We start from the raw sequence: 17,581 nt of genomic DNA, 5'->3' as shown, positions 1-17,581 counted from the left end.
ATCCATGTACAGGAAGCACTGAAAAGAGTATTGCTTTCTTTTTTCTTTTCTTTTTTTAAGGTACAGCAACATTTCATTTCCTCCAGATCAGAGGAAACAAATAGGTTTTGGTGTTGAGAACAAAGAATGTTTTGGTTTGAAAGTCAAAAAACAACTGGTACATTAGTTTTCATTGTGCATCTGTTTTCAGGGAACCATAGCACTATGAATTACAGCAAAAATGCAACAGCTGATGCTTTGAGACACTGCTAAAACAAGGAGCTGTACCTCTCACTTATCATAAGTGAAAGTTTAAACAATCCAAAAGCAAAACAATGATTTTATCAAAAACAATTTTATCCATGATTTTAACATTGTTAACAGATCATAACCTTTGAGACAGAAAAAATAATAACAGTCAACAGTAAAGCTGCTTTAAGAGAAGACAAATTGTTTCTACCAACACTTCTACAATCCCAATACTTCCAGAGACAACGTGGAGAAACTTACCACTCGAGGAAGGGTTGGCCTCTGCCTCTACAAGGCCTACTTGCTGCCTTCCTACAGTCCATCCCCCCTCTGCTGGGAGTAACATAAAATCCCTGTCAGGTACAGCATGCTCACGCAGGTCATCTGTACACAACTAGGTTTCCAACTTCAATTCTCTGCACAGCAGAAGCAACTGAAGCACAGTGACCTCTTGCTTCTCTGGGGTGACTGTGCTGCCTAGGGGAGATTTCAGTCCTGATCAGACAGGATAAACAATTGCTGTCAGGACTAGACACTGACAACTATGATGAAAATCATAATGAAAATTACTGCCAGCTTCCTAAAAAATTTAATAGGCTGCACTCATTGCAATGAAAATTAGGTGGAGTCAATGTCCCATTCTCTGAATGAGTGTCAGTAACTGCAGCACATACTGCGCAGTTTTAGCAGTTAAATCTACCATAACATTCTTTTTTAAACTCAGCCTACATTACTTTTATTGTAGTAAAAAAGGTATTTACTTCCAAAGATACTCATTATAGAAAAATTAGTATGGCTTATCTTTAAAAATGCACTTTAAACACTAATCAGAGGCATAAAAGAAATTTAAGGTATAAAACAGATGTATTTTACAATATGTGTTTTTAAGCAGATGGAAACTATAATGACCAGATTAATGGAGCTGAGTCACTCTAGCTACAGCCTACAGCATGCTGTTTTACACTCAAAGATCTGTAGTTTCTTTAAAAAAGATATCCTTAGTAATGATACTAAGATGTTACAAATGTTATCTGTGCACTACTCGGTGATCATATACAGTATTCACATTTCAGCTACATTGGACAGTGAGGGGGAAGCAAGTTGATTCAAGATTAGCTGCAGCTCTGTAAAAATTAACCTTTGAACTTCAGCATAAAGATGCTTCCATGCAGACCGTTGCCCTGGCACCTGGGCCAGAGTGCAAATGACTGAGGCTTTTCTACTTCCAAGTAACACTCCAACTGCAGCTACATAAATTGGAAGCCTGGAACAGCTCTCAAGCATGGAAAGTTAAATATAGTGAAATTAAGAATATAATCCACAAACCAAAAATAATTAATTCCTATGAAATTATTTTTGTACAAATGTAAGAACTTAAAACTATATACATATGCATATATACACACTTGTACTAGGGGCAATTTGTAATATATCAGTATCTAATAGGATTCACTGCACTGAGTTCAGTTAGATTTCTCTCGGGGACCAAAGATGAATCTGAGGAATAATTTATGTGCCACAGAGGCATCTAAACTAACACAGTTGAGTTTTATTTCTAGTTTGGATCTGGTCTGAATACAGCCTGTGCCAGATCAAGCATCCAGTTCCCAAAGGAAACAGTGCAGACTTCATCTAAAAATCTTCAGAAGGTTCACACTACATAGCTTCAGACATCTAATTTAGTTTGCCTATAAAGAGAGAAGCAGCTGCTCCAGTGCTCAGAGAAGTAGGTAAGGCTCCAACTTTGATTCCAATAAGAGTTAGCCAAGTGAGCAATCTGAGCTCTAAGTTACATTCTCAAAACTGAAGAGGTGGCATCACAGGACTATGATTTTCTCCATGTTTTAAGAAAAGTTGTCCCGTTTGCTGTAGAACCATAAATCCATTAGCTTAAAAATGGAGACAGCAAATGTCACACAGGAAAATGGGAAGCACCAATACATATTAGCTAAGACAGAATTAGGTGTGAGGGAGAAAAAAAGCCACCCAAACAGCTATACCTGCTTGCACTATATATTTTGTCTTAACTTTTGCTGAAAGCTGAATTCCTTAATCTAACCTCTATCAATCATCACATGACAGCTATGGAAAGGTGTCAAGTGGGCTCCATGAGTAAGCTTCAATAGTCATCTACTGAGAAAATAGGCAGTTATTTGCTACAGAAGATAATCTCAATAGACATGCTCTCTCCAGTTCCACTTGGACTGAAAAGTCTAGTCCCTGAAATCTGAGGTTGCCCTGTAATCTGAAGTTCAGTCAATAGGGACTACCAGAAACAGTATGTTAGAAGTGTACTTCTATTCCAAACTGAGTTACTGATGTAGTCCCTCTCTAACTGAAAGGGCAGTTCCAAACGGAAGACATTCAGATGAGATGGGACAATCAGGACACAAATGCACTTGGCTAAGACCTTGGCTCTCATGTTATGTCTAACAACCATTCACAACTGAGCTAGTGTACCAAGAGAAAATATTGTTTTCCCACTAACTTTACTTCTTGGAAGAGCACATTCTCATAAGGAGAGGTAAAAGCCTGTTATTGAATACTGGTTATAATGTTGTACTACACAAAGTGACACTCTTAGCTCCACATACTCTCAGCTTATTATTTAATCTATCTTAACACCTGAAAAGTGATGTGGTTTTCTTCACTGAACGGAAGAAATCAATATGTTTACACCATCTGATAAGTTACTGACTACTGCTGGCTTCGTGCCTGTCAGGGCTGAAATATCAGATGAGATATGAATACACTTCCTCTGCCACTAGAGGACAGGCTTGTAAAGCACCTTACTGCTACCCGAACGTACTGCCTTCCTCAGAAAGCACAAAGCACAAGCTCAAAAATAAGGTTTAGAGAAGTAGATCCAGAAGGTTTTACTGAAAAGATTTGATAATCAGCATGTTCTTAAAGGTATGGTGAAGTCCCATCAATTCAGATTATATTAAATAAAGACTAAAATGCTTAAGAGCTTATTTAAAGGCCAGCTTATATATATTGCCAGAACTGTTTTCGAAAGTTGCAGTTACATAACCATATCTGCAGAGACCAGGTATACAGTATCATTGCATTTCATATTAATTTTCATAGACAACCATGTATACTGAACAAATTACTTTCATAATTATTTTTATGCTATCAAAATTATCTAGTGAAGTTCAAATTGCATAAATAACTAGTAATCACATCCTCAGTAGACATTTTAAATCTGTGTCCAAGGCTTTTCTTTAGATTTAAAAGCAAACAAAAACCACTAAATACAACATCACCAAATGCCACTTCTGGCTTAAACTCTTCAGGAGAGAGATCAGAGGTTCACATGGACTTCTATAATGCTTGAATATAAATCAAAGTCTTCCTGGGAGAATTATGTATTTAATAAGGCAAATGAAGCAGTTTTAGTAAGTACTGTGATAATTCATACTCGTATTTAGTAAAGAATATCAATCACAGAATGAGATGGAAACACAACGTGTGCTGAAAGAAATGGCACTTTATCAAAGCTACTCAAAATACGGTGGTTATGCTTTTTTGCTTGCCTGTTAATCCTACAGCTTCCACTGAAGACACTATCAAGGATCCTTTAATTTCAGTCCCATTTGTGGGGATTTTGCCTGTTTGATCCCCTCCCTTACCCTATGTTGTGACCACTTTAAAAATAAACACTCCTAAGTAAGACATTACATGAAGAATTCTGTAGAGTGACCTTTTCAGCCTGGTTGAAACAAGTTACACTGCAACAGATGCTCCATTCTAAAGGTGGTTCTGAATTCTCTGTCACTTTCTGTTACAAACTTCACCTCCACTGCAAAGTCCAGGTATCCAGACCACTACAGTTGTCTCAAGTTCATGTAACCCCACTGATACTGAGAAATCAGACATAGTGACTTGACACAGCAATATGTCAAACAGATATTCCCTTTATTACAGCGCTGGGTGCATGGGGGATCTCTCCACCAAACATGCACACCAAAGAGAGAAACAACTACACATTTAAAGGCATAGCACATTAATATTCAGATTAATAATCAGATTCCAAAGATGGACAGAAATTCCAAAGTAAGTGATATCTCTGGTGGAGATAGGATTAAAGCTAAAAGTAAATTTCCAGATGTTAAGGGGATTACGTTATGTCACCAGCAAGTCTGCCTCCTTATCTTCACAGACTTCCCCACTGAGTTACAAACAGTAATTCCACTTATCTTCTCTGGACCATCCATTGTGTTGTAAACAACCACCCTACACACCATCGTGTTGTCCTTACCTTCATAGGACCACCCTTGTATTGAGTTGCAAACAGCAGCTCTCTTCGGCAATACCTGTATTTCTATGGTCCCTGAGTTTCTTCCTAAAGTTTCCTGTTTGCTCAAGCTATGATGCCTAGTCTAGATTCAATCCAATTCAATTCCTTGATTCACCATATTCAGTTTCTGTTTGCAAGCACAATTATTCCTTATCTGTCTGCTGGGGAAAGAAAAAAACCACAATATTGCTAGTGAGATTATCAGGAAACTAGATGTCATAGTTCGTATAGCTGTACTCCTTTCAAAGATAACTCTAAACTTCTGAGTAAAACTGAGTAGTGAGAACTTAATTCCTTCATTGTAAAACTAGATTTGAGAGCATTGAAGATCTATTGCTGTACTGTTTACAAGTAAGCAAAACAAAGAATTCTCCCCTTCCCACCCTCTCCAGGCAGAACAGTGCACCATAGCACAGTGAAAAGTTTGATTATTAAAGCAGTAAAGCTACAAAGAAAAGCTACATTCATTTAATATACATAATCATCCACACAATCTTAAAATTATATACTGAAGGGAGAACAGTCTTGTAAAAAACAAAAGCAGCAATTCTCCTACGAATCAAAAGTAAGTTTAATATTTCTTTAAAACATATTTAAAAGGAAAAAAAAAGCAATGATTTGTGTGTTGGGCAAAGACAGCCTTGCCCTGGAAGCAGGTGCTATACCAGGTGGCCTCATGATCCCTCTGAACTATGTCCTATGACTTCAAGACATTGGTTTCAGGCATCATACAGTATGGCTGTATCTGAGCAAAAAGAAATTAGAGGAACCTGCAAAAGGAAATGGAACTGCAGCTGATTTCCTTTTTTTCCATTTGCAAATATAATAGAAAATTTTTTTTTTTGATGGTAAAAGTTACCTGAAGATAGATTCTCCAAGAAGCAACATATTTTTATTTCAGCCAGAGCTGAGAATATAAGTTCTATGTGAGTCACAGTATCCTGCTGGTACTTTCCATTGGAATTTACAGTGCTTTAAGCTTAGATGATAAAACAAAGCCACATGGTCAGAAACTTTTTTTTTCCAGGCTGCAACTTAATGTAAAAACAGTAAGAAACTTGGTTTTAAGCAAAGGATTTGTGAGACTGATAGGTCATATGAGCTAGTCAAAACAACTTTTGCTTCTCTTGCTATTTTTGGCTTTTAGAGGCTGGCAGAAAACATTTCCCAGAGCTTAACAGCTTGCTTTCATTGCTTTTATTACAATGCATTCAAATGGAAAGTTGTTAGGTGTGCAGTTTGAATTCATAGGTGCTTGTTTTCCACTGGCTGACATCCTCATTGATCATGGTGCGCTCCGTGAAAGTAACATTTCCTTCTGAATCAATGAGAAGGACTGTGTTTGCCCTGAAACAATACAAAGGCAGAAAAAAGCATAAAAATATAAAATAGAGTTAACATTTATGACAACATCCATTTCAACTGAGATACACTTTTACCTTGTTCCATAACCTGGGCAACGAACACACACAGCTGCATACTTGTCCAATATAGGACGTATGTACTCCTTCCCTTGGTTTTCAATTGCAGGGTCAGGCAATTGACTGAAAAAGTTGTAGAAGAAATTATTTTTTTTAATTCTCCATCATATTATCTCTTGCACTAAGCTGCTTTCTGTGAGGTTGGTCTCTCAGTATTGTTTTCTTACGGTTCTTGATTATTCATCACTGTAAGGAGCTCCTGCACCAAGTCTTCTTTGGCAAGGTCTTGACTTCTGTTGATTACTTCTGTGAAAAGCTGTTTCCCATACTTAAGTTTCTTCCACGGTGTATCCAACAAACAATTACTCAGTCCATATATTCCTATACATGAAAAAAAAAAGACATGCAACAATAATAGAACAACTTAACCTTTTCCCAGCCTGCTGTGGAATGCCAGAGATTCCCCTCCCAGAGTGCAACACTAACAAACAAGGGTATTGCAAGTCTCAACACAAAATAACTCAATCCACTAGAGTATTGCATAGTCTAAACACAAAGTAACTCTCAATCATTACATTGTTGGCTTTATTTCTGTAAAGCAATTCCAATCCTCCAAGCTTCATATGTTAAGGAATTAATAAAACTCAGACTCGTACAGCGGCAACATGATCAAGAAGTGACCAGATTTTTGTTTGTGTTAAGATCTGTTCTGTGCTTGTAGTTGTACAAAAATTTAACAGCTATTTCCAAGAATTTATGGTATAACTGGTAGAGTAACTATGTGCCTATTGGCAGTAAGACCTGACTGTTTTAAGCAAGCAAAAGAAGCCTTTATATAATAACACACCCTTCTTCACAACTGCTATCAACCAGCTAAGGCATTCTGCATGTCCCAGTCCATTTCCCTTGCTTTCATGGTGATGAATACTGGAGTCTCCTATATCTCTGGCTAACAGAGGACTGGATTTTAAATCAGTCCACTTAATTTCAAGATAAAAGTTCACTATTTTTTAAAGCCAACTCTGTCCCTAGGGGGACACAGTCAGATTACTTTCTTAACTCTGCAAGATAAGAAAAGTTACCCCCGACTTTGAAAATCCCATTCCTCAAGACAGACCTTTGTCCCCTGATCATAATTAAGTAATATTCCAGTAAGTGCAGTGGAGATTGGAATACTGATAAGGACAGAAGCTGTTATAAGCTATTGACATGTATTACTAAATACTTGAATGAATTTAAGCATTTATTTTTAAGAATGCAAGGAAAGTTAGCAAAGATGATGCTTAACCAGCCAAAATACTGAAGCTATATGGTTATATTCTGATCCCATTAAAGTAACAGTAATATTCCAACCCACCAGGATTTAAGAAAACAGGTTCTGTTTCTCCTTTGTTTCCATAGTAGCAAATTACGTCTCCTTTGGTGGTACTGAAAAATACAAACAAGAATTTCTCCTTGAAAAACTACCAGCTTCTACAGTTGATTACATGCAAATTTCACAGTCTTCAAACACAGCAAGACATTTCTGTCACTGTTACTACTCTGATACCACAGCCCAGAGATTAACTGATGAATTTCATTACTCTCCTCCTCTGAAATAACGTATCACACCACAGTCAAATCATAAAATCATACGGGTTGGAAGGGACCTCAAGAGATTGAGTCCAACCCCCCAACCAAAGCAGGTTCCCTACACCAGGTAAATGATGTTACCATCATTTTTAAACACAGTGGTAATGCCATCCAGTAAAACCCAGAACTGCTGCATGGAAAGCAGGCAGGTATACTGTAAATAAGAGCAAGCTCCACCTCCTGAGACAATAAATATTCTTTGAATTAAAAAGAAAACATTGCAGAACTTGCAGTTAAGGTTAAAATTGGATTGAGTACGATAAAACATAATAGCAGAGATACCATTTCCAGCTTCTTATTTTTTCATGAGCTAGAAGATCCATCTTTGCCTTGATGCAAATAAGAATGTATAGATACAGTTAATGATGTAATAAAAGCTAAACTGATGTCCTTGTTAGCACCCACTACACAAACCATATTAACTGTAAAACCATTCTGAAAGACATCCTACAGCAACACTCACAAGACAGTCAAATGAAGAGGGAAATATTAACTTATATAATTAATAAGTAAGGTAAGGCAAGAAAAGAAAAAAAAATCACTGTTCCTCTTCCCAGATTTTAGACTCCTGGTGCCATGCAAAAGATGTCCAATTTTTTCAGCATATTTATAAGACAGTACTATTAACAGATAGGATTTACATATTGCTTCTTCCTAAGAAGCTCTAAGTAACCTAGTTTTGCAGTTTATCTAATCTTTTTCTTCTGTTAAGATAAGTAGTACAGACCCTTTCATTTTCTGAACTTTCCTCTAATGGCTTAAAGGCATTTGCTTTCCATATCCCTGTTTTCTTTTCAGCACTGAGGTCCTTGCCCAAATTTACCTTATAGTGATCTCAGCACTGCTTCCTAACCCCTTTATAGAAAATTGCCTAGGTCAGAATCGTGACAACTAGCATGCTTTAGTTTCAGCCAGGCACTGAATACTGATCATTCCTTTCCTGTAATGGTCTTAATTCATAGGAAGACTTAGTCCCTAAATTCTACGCTTCTCATTCTACTATATTACATAAAATAATCTAAAACGCAAAATAAAGCTAAATCAGCCTTACTCTAGTCCAATTCCAGTTTCTCTCTTTCCTTAAAAATTTTCTAGGAAACTTTCTGGGCAGGATGGACATCAGTAGTAATAAACACTTCAAAGCAACCTATAAGCCAAGCAGAGTTGCCAGAATTATTTCTCAACATGAATCAAATATGAACAATGGCCTTCCACACCTTTGCCCTGCTTTAATTTCAGTGCAGCTCCAAGGCACATTCAACAAAAAAAATAAAGAAAAATGAAAAGGGAAAAGTAATGTGACAGTAAAGGTCTGCAGTGTATGAGCTCTGATCTTCCAGCAGGTGAATTTTTTTTGTTTTTAACCAACAAGGACATTTGGTTATTTTTATGAATAACCTTTGCACGTATTTTATTTTTCTGCAAGTGGAAAAGATGAAGTTAGCAGCTTGAAATGCATGAAGAGCAGTTTAAACTGAGTGTCATGGTTAACAGATCAATTTTCTTCAGTGTTAGTGAGCTAATCTGAACACTTTCTGTTCTGAAAATTGGAGGAAAAAAGCCAAACCACCAACTATAAAGCTCAAACACTTCTATATTTTCCACCCATCTTCACATAAAGTGGTGAGAAGTCTACAGGTGGATCCTCAAGTAGGCAGCTTGAGAAGTCTGCCTTATAACAGTATTGAGATTTTGACATCAGCAAGCAAACTTACAGAACACTGTGACAACTTATCCATTTACAGTCTTTACACCACAGCAATCTGAGCGTGTCGCACTCTTCACAGGAAAGGCTCCTGTGTCACATAGCTCAAGAGCAACCAATCCCTCCCACATACTCTCATTCTGATAACCATGCTAGAAAGGTCACATTGCTGAAGTCTGGCAGCACTGTTGAGGTACTATAGTCTTATGAGGCCCTGCAACATTGATGGTTCAATTCACTCTCTTCCCCAAATCCTCAATTTGCACTCTTTAGAATTATTATTTAAGAAGAAAAGGATCTTCTTCTGCACCACCCTATAGCTGACTTGAGGAATAGATGAATTGTCCTTTATAAGTCATGTGGAAAGTGATTCGCTGCTATTACACAGTGACCTTACTGCACTAAAATAATATAGGCTCCACCTAACTACCTGTCAAAGATTTTAAATTTGCTAAAAGAGCAACAAGAAGCTGTCATTGCAGCTTCTCCTTCAGGACAGTCTGCATTACACTTGGCTACAACTCATTCATGTTCAATATTCCACAACTCTAGACATAACTCTCTCAGAGATAGCCACAGACACCTAAACAAGTGCAGCAAACAGATTTGCTGGACAAAAGCACAAGTTTAAAAAAAATCGTTTTCCTCATCATCAAATTAAGCAGTTCACCAAAAGTTCAGATATTACAAAAGGAAAAAGAAGGAAAATTGCTCTGAATTCTAAGTGGACTTGTTTTAGAGATCCAGTTCAGCCCCCAATACCCTTATTCCTTTTTAATCTGATCCACTGATTGCCAGAATTAGAGGAGCAGCAGTACTGCCTTCTTCAAAGCTGATTTTGCAGCCACAAAAGTCCCCAAATAGACTCCGTCTGCCATACATGCAGCACACAAGTACACTGAGCCTACTGGGGTAAGTATTCATGACTCTCAGCATGTAAAGCAAGGTGATAAACTGAAGGAGAGGAGAAGAAGAAAAATACTGTTTTTTTTTCTTTTAAAGATGTGTTCTGACTATAAAAATAAATCAATAGTATGAGAAGCCATAGAGCAAATGAATTACACTACAAGCACCGAAGAACATGGTTGTTAAAAAAAAATCAGTCATCCAAAGCTGTGGAAATAAATGACCAGATTTCACAACCCTTATGCTGGTTTCCAGCTCTGTTTCTCACATCACTGTACCTGTATCACATGACTGTCATCATAGTAATACTGAGAGAAAATAATCTGTTTTCTTGAATACCTGAGAACTCAAACATTGCAAACCTCTTCAAACATGCCACCTACAGACAGCAATATCATATACTGATATATTCCTTCCCAACAGTGCTTCATATACACTTTCAATTTGAGTTCCCTCTCCATTTCATGCCACTGTAACAGAGTCAATCACTGTTGTTACACAATAGATGAATACATTAAGAATAGGCTTCAGCCTCTTCTTTGAACAGTAACATGGTTCAACAAAATAACATCAGCTACCATAACATTTTTTCTATTTACACAGAACTTGCATTTACACACCACATTTCTCTCAGGATTATTTCTAATTTCCTAAGATGACAGGTTTATATATTTTATAGAAATTGCTTCGCATCATTAGCTCACTAAGAATTTTATTTCACAGGAGTATCCAAGGCTGAGGATGTCACAATGGAGAATTAATCAACACATACAGCTTGCCAAGTGATGCCCAGCATGAAATCATGACCAACATCACCACAAAAAGGACCACTGAACTGAGCAGACAATTCCCTAAATTCCCTATCACCTTAGCACAGAAGAAAAAAAAGTCAAGCAAACTACACAGTAACACATGAATCATTGTTTTAGTAAGTAATGTCACCCAAAGCTACTTCAATATCATTATACTAATGGACTTTACAACTGTTACACATACCTAAATTAAAATGAAGGAAATCAAAACTATTTACTGCTTACTACATCAAACATCCCAAGTATCATGCTTTCTTAAAAACATAGAAAAAATATATTAGAAGAATTACTCTAAGTTAGAGACAGCCTTTCAACATATGAAAGGCAGCCAGGCAGTAACATGTGGCAGAGAGTACAAGAAGTCCTCTGACCATGATAAAAATTAACATATAGAAAAAGAAAAATTATTGTGAAGTCTCTGGTAGGAAAAAACTTCGTAAAGGAGAGCAGCAAACACTAACTGCCTGACAAGCTGATAGATTAACATTCTGGAAGCACCACCTATATGCTTGTTTTAATGCAGGAAAAAACAGAAATATATGCAACCTCCAGAGATAAGAATATCTGCCATTATAAATCCAGTTTAGTCTTCAGTTATCTGTGAGTTTCATTTCACTTTCCCACCATAATACAGTAAATTCAAAGAAGAAAAAAAGTCAGGCAGAATTTGAAATAAAAGCCTTTCTTAAGGAGACAAAGCCACACAAAACATTAGAGAAGCAGCAGCAACCAACTGAAAATAAATAAGATGAAAAAACAAAGGAAATTTCAACTAGGGTAAATCTAGGCTCTTATCTGCCAACTAGCAAAAGAAACTGAAGTGAGAGCTCTTCTTGTGACAGGCTTCTATATTACTATACTCTCGTGCTAATAAATACATGTACTTCACTACTACTATCTTTCTCCCATGACACTGAAGTTTGTAGACTTACTTTAAGTCAGCTGCAATTAAATTAAATCCATTATAAAGATGTCCTTCTACTGATACTTTCTTCAGGTAAGAGTAACAGTCCAGATCTGAAGTCAAGAAGGTTGTAACAAGAGCACCTAAGAAAGAAGAACAGAGCAACTTGACCACCTGAACTTACCTGAAAGGCTCAAGTAAAACAAACAGTAATACAGAAGGAATCTTCCAACAACAGGATGTAACAGTAAGCAAAAAAGAAACATTCTTTCATAAAAGGATAAATAAAAATATCATATAAATAAAATATCCCTTCATACCTCTTCCTTTTGCATTTTTGTCAGTTGTCGGTTGCAGATAGTTTGTCAGGGCTGCCATCCTGCCTTTCTTACTGATTCCCAGCCATGTCCCTCCTTCTTTTCCCTCCTCCATATCCAGACCTAATGAAGTAAACAAGAATTAGGCTATTACATTCATCTTCAAAAATCTCAAGGTTAAGTGATTTCTTAACACAGACACTGAATAAAATGCAGTAAGTACTGTCTTTTTGAAGAAGTATGCACGAGGGCAAGTGCACTTCTATTACCCATCCACAATTCTGAACTAACAAGTTACTGCAATAACATATGATGGAGAATGATGAAGTTAGGTGTAAAAGTGAAATTATACACTATGCCTGTAAGTAGGTTCATAATGCATTTTGGCCTAGCATTCTATGTTTGTTAGTTCAAGAGCAAAATCTCAGAAGATCAGCATGATTTGCAAGTTTGACTTTAAAAGGAACCAGGAGAATTCAGAGTTATTTAGGTAACTGCAGAATTCTATATTCTGGGAACAGTAACTTGCCTTGGAGGTGTGGTGTGATGGTTGTCAGCAGCTACAAGAAGGAAGCCATAGCCAAGCCTTTTCTATGCAATATAACATGCATACAGTTGGAAACCTTTCAGCTCCAGATCTCAGAGAACTTTCATTAGAGGATAAAAACAAGTCTTGAATACTCATTCAAAAACTCCTTCCTTCCGTCTCTAAAATTTCAGTATCAAGTTGAGCTTTGTCACATCCTCACACAACACTTCATTAACACTCTGAACTAAAAGGTACACAGACCAAAACATACAGCTACACCAATATGATAAACAAATGAAGGAAAACAGGAACTGCATGAAGTGCAAAAGATGTTCCTTAAGTCATATAAAGTATGAATTTAATGTTTTTGTCCTCTGAACTGCTGCTTTTAACAATTTTAACTCAATGGGTGTGTGTTGATGGGCTCTCCACAGACAGACCCACTGAATTGAGATATGTGTTACATCTAAGTGAGATAGCAGGCTTGAAATACAAATACAGTCAGAGATGAAGGTGTAAAAGAAAGTTGAGAGCTCTTCAGTTTTCAGGGTAATTATTTGTTTTTAAAATGCTATGTCACAAGGGAAGCAGCATCCAGAATGTCTGGCACAGCAGTAGAATGTCAGCCAGAACTTGAGCAGTACAGGAGCTGCAGTGCAGTGGGAGTCATTTATCCTCACAGCTCTCCCTGCCAACGACAATAACACACAATGTGTGACAGTAACATCTGTGACTTTGCAAACACTGTTCACTGTCTTGGATCTAAGCATTGCTTTGTCTACCTAAGCTTCATTGCTGTTTCTGAAAAAAGGGAGAAATACTGATCATAGAAAAAAAAAGACTGTAGATAGATTCCCTACAAAGGAAAACTAGGCAACTGAATAACTACATTTTACTGAACTGATTGTAGACAAAACCTAATAAACTAATGGATCAATAACTAAAACCACTATGTAGCCTATGAATTACTGATAAGTCTGATAAGAAGACAGAAATTCACTTCCATGAGGCTTGTTTTAATGATTTCCAGGCACTAGTACAGACAATAAGTCTGTAGAGTAACTAACTCCATCTATTTAAGAAAGCACTTCAGCAGATCTGCCAAAGCTGAAGCAATTGTTTGTGGTGGACAAACATGTTAAAATATTTCCATTGCAGTGCTTGGAATAAAGTCAGTTATAAACACAAATGGGAGGAAAACCACTACACTATATTAAAACACAAATAAGACAATAACAGCACAACTCACCTTCTAGACAGGACAATAAGAAATACAAGAACATTACATACCACTAAGGATTTCATTGCTGCTGTCCCAAAAATCTGCTGATTTGGATGGTCTGCTGTAAAATTCATCTCTATTAGCTGCTAGAATAAGTCTGTAGAACACAAGAGTAGCAAGGTACATACTTAGAAACATGAATTTTATAATACAGAAAAAAACAATGTTTTTTGCCACAGCAACATGTCACTGTAAGTATTAAACTACTCCTCATCTTAGCATCTCACTCCTCAAACAGCATAGAGAAGTTGAATGGCAACTAACCACAGCTTTCTCTCACGTTGTCCTGAGACATTTAACAACTCCATCCTATGCAAACAAAGCTCAAGTACAACATCACACGCAGGAGCTGTCAGGAAAAATACACTTAGCAGTAAACCAGTACAGAGAGGTCTCACAGCTAAATACTGTTCATAGAACTGGGAAGATTGGGCAACACTTCCAGCTGATATTTATGTTCTTCAGAAAGAAGAGACAAAGGTTAAGAAACTATAGTAAAAAAAAATAAAAGGAAAACAAGTACTTAAACTTTCCTCCAAAGAAAAAGATTTTGCTAAGAAAAAAAAAAATGGGACTGAAGTTAATCTTATTTCTTTAATCAAATGTATAAGATCAGCCATCAAGAACAACACAGTGCAGTGCTTACTGCTGACAAGCAAGGCTGAATAATTTATTACAGAAGTAGGGAGTAAGACTCTACTTAAAAAGTAATGAGAAAATTGAAATTAATTAAGCAATTGATGGTTCATCAACAACTCCCCTTGGTTTTAGGGATACAAGTGAAGACAGGATTTTGGAACTCAAGACTGCAACTTCTGAAGGATGCATCCTACACCACATGATAGATCACCATCCAGAGGTCCATAACTAGAGGCTGAGCCTTCAAACAGAGGTGCAAAACAGCATACGTAAGTAACCCTTTGAGAGCTTTTCAAGTACTCACATGGAGAAAATTTAAGTTACACAAGTATAACTGAACACCAAATACTGACTTTCGAGTTCGTAATTCAATCACAGGCTACAAGAAATTGTATTAAAAAGTAACAGGAACAGATCTCTTTCAACCATCTTTACCTGTATGCATTTTTTGAGACTGGCCGAGGATCAAATTTGAATAGAATGATACACATTGAAGAATGATTAAGTCTTGTTTTTTCTACAAGGGCTCAGTGCAAGGTCATTCTGTAATAACCTACGAAGAAAACACAGATCATCTGTTAAGCCACAAATAATAAGATAACCTTGCCTCTAGGGTGGAGCTTACACATTGCAATGCTCACAGCCACACTTACTGAAAAAACTGGTCATCAACAGACAGAAGAACAAACAAACACAAGACAGAAGCTGAAGAGCCATTCTTGGATTTTGATGAACTACATCACCTTTGGGCTTTGCTACTTTTAAAGTCCTCTAACATACTATAAAACATAATAAAAAAAGTTTTCTACAGGATTGTTACTCCAATAAAGACAAAACAGTAATGAATAGAGCACAGTCTCACTGTTCATGCTGTGATGTTATGAGTTCAGAAGAAATAACAATTTTATGCCACAAATCCTACAGAGCAGGAAGATTGTTCTAAATGATCCCTGTGTACTTCTCATTGTTCTGCATTTCTCTTTTCTTAATATAACTCCAATTTTTTCATCACAGTGTTTTACCTTATATGAAGCTTAGACAAGACTGCTATTAACAGCTATTGTTAGTTGCAGGAGACAAAGCAGTAAGAAATGATGATTAGAGACACTTAATTGAATGCCTTCATACATGTGTCATTCTTTCAAGCCTACACTCACACGAAAGAAGGTGCTGCAATCACTGCAAAAACTTACTGCCTTTCTAATAATGGGCTTTCAACACATCTAGTTTTATTATTCCTAATCAACAGGCCAAGAATTTTCAAGCATGAAATGATAGCAATGACCTCTATTTCTTTATTTCAAGCCTGCTATCTCACTTAGATGTAACACACAAACCAACTTGTCAACAATCAACAAGCATCCTGTAATTAAGCAGCAGTTAGAGGAGGTAACAGGAGACCAAATCATGATAGATCATACAAGTTCTTCTCATAGGGCTCTGCTATCACCTGGTTGATTAGAAGCAATTAATCAACAATAAAACCACTTTACCCTTAAGATCTCCCAATAGCAGCCTTTGGAAAAAAAAAGTGATTTGTTATGTATTTTCTTTTCTCAAATAAAGTGCCATAAATAACACATCAGTTACCACAGCAATCTCAAACACCTCTCAGCTGATCCAGAGCTGTTCTTTAGGCAAGCCTAAAAGACAGCCTGAAGATCATTAATCACTTGGTCCCGACAGGTTACATACCACAACATGAATTCCCAGTCAGAGCCTACAACTGGTTTACTGCTGCTTTTCAGTTTGCTACAGGAAAGTGAGTACTCAAATCCTCAAAAGCTCACGAACAAAAAAAAACAGGATGGATATTCTTTCGGCATTACACTGAGTTTCTCAGGCTGAACCATAAGAGACATTGAAAATAAGGTAAGTTTCACTGCTTTTTAAAAGAAACGATTCTTTTTTTTTTATTGCAGCCAGTGAAACATCACGTCAGCTCCACAGCACAGGGTAGCAGCGACAGCTCAAACACCAACACACGTATAACTACAGCCAAGCCGAGGCACAGCCACAGCTCTGCCCCACCCCGGTCCCACTCAGCCGAGCGCCCGCCAGGCCCTGCGGGAACACCCACCGCTCCTGAGCTCCCGCAGCCCCCGGGAGCAGCGGGTCCGGGGCGGCACCGCCCGAGGCCGCGGACGGAGCCCCGCACTCACCCAGCGCCCGCCGAGAGCACCTCCACATCCCCACCGGGCCGTTTCCGGGGGCACGGCGAGTTTAAAGCGACACCCGCCCCGATTGTCTGCGGGAGCCCCGCCCCCAGCCGGCTATTGGATAACGGGTGCCCCGCCTCTCCTATTCGTGCTGCCATTGGCTGGCTCCTGCGCCGCTCAGTGCGCGCGCTGAGGGCTGTTGCCGCGCAGGTGCTCCCGCTGCTCCCTCCGCGCGATTTCTGACTCCTTCGCAGGTGGTAAAGGGCGGTGTGAACTCGGAATGCTTTGTGCTTACGCCGCCAAAGGAACAGCAGAAAGGCCGCGACTGCTCTCCTCTGAGAGTAATAAGTTCTGCGTGTACTAGACAACGTTAATGGAAAACAGAAACCTTCCGTAGGTGTATGAGTACATAACGCGGCTTCTGAGGCAAAACCTCTCATCCCGACAGCACAAGACTTGCGGTCAGCTGTCAGCACCGCCCGCGGCCTCGTGGCGTTAAGCGCATCATCCCTGCAGCCCTGCGCTGCTTCCGTTCGCTGTCTCCATCCATAGGTGGTGACACGAGATCTTCAGTGAAGCAGCGGCTGAGCGGGCAGTTCACGTGGCGGATTTACCGACACAACCACCTGACGCGGCGTTAAATCACCGCAGCCCAATGAAATCCGACAAGCCCACGGGACGACGGCTCGCCGCTCTTCCCCCCCCCCCACAGCGCGGGGCTCCGCCGCTCGGATGACGTCACGC

General features: G+C 38.4%; 1 protein-coding gene across 1 annotated transcript; it reads right to left on the bottom strand.

The window, feature by feature from the left end:
- Positions 1–5,582: 5,582 nt before the first annotated feature.
- On the bottom strand, positions 5,583–16,917 carry TANGO2 (transport and golgi organization 2 homolog). The gene is made up of 9 exons (XM_065738675.1): positions 16,841–16,917; positions 15,114–15,231; positions 14,048–14,136; positions 12,232–12,351; positions 11,940–12,054; positions 7,310–7,380; positions 6,180–6,333; positions 5,971–6,075; positions 5,583–5,878 (listed from the first exon to the last, which is right to left on the bottom strand). Exons 2-9 carry the CDS (start codon positions 15,167–15,169, stop codon positions 5,758–5,760), a joined length of 831 nt encoding a protein of 276 aa, XP_065594747.1. The 5' UTR covers positions 15,170–15,231; positions 16,841–16,917; the 3' UTR covers positions 5,583–5,757.
- Between the last annotated feature and the right edge of the window lie 664 nt (positions 16,918–17,581).

Source organism: Cyrtonyx montezumae, unplaced genomic scaffold, assembly GCF_038088225.1.
Source record: "Cyrtonyx montezumae isolate F1298 unplaced genomic scaffold, pur_monq_1.0 scaffold_23, whole genome shotgun sequence".
NCBI classification, from domain to species: domain Eukaryota; kingdom Metazoa; phylum Chordata; class Aves; order Galliformes; family Odontophoridae; genus Cyrtonyx; species Cyrtonyx montezumae.
Note: the sequence above shows the minus strand (reverse complement) of the source record. Positions and strands in the feature narration are given on the sequence as shown.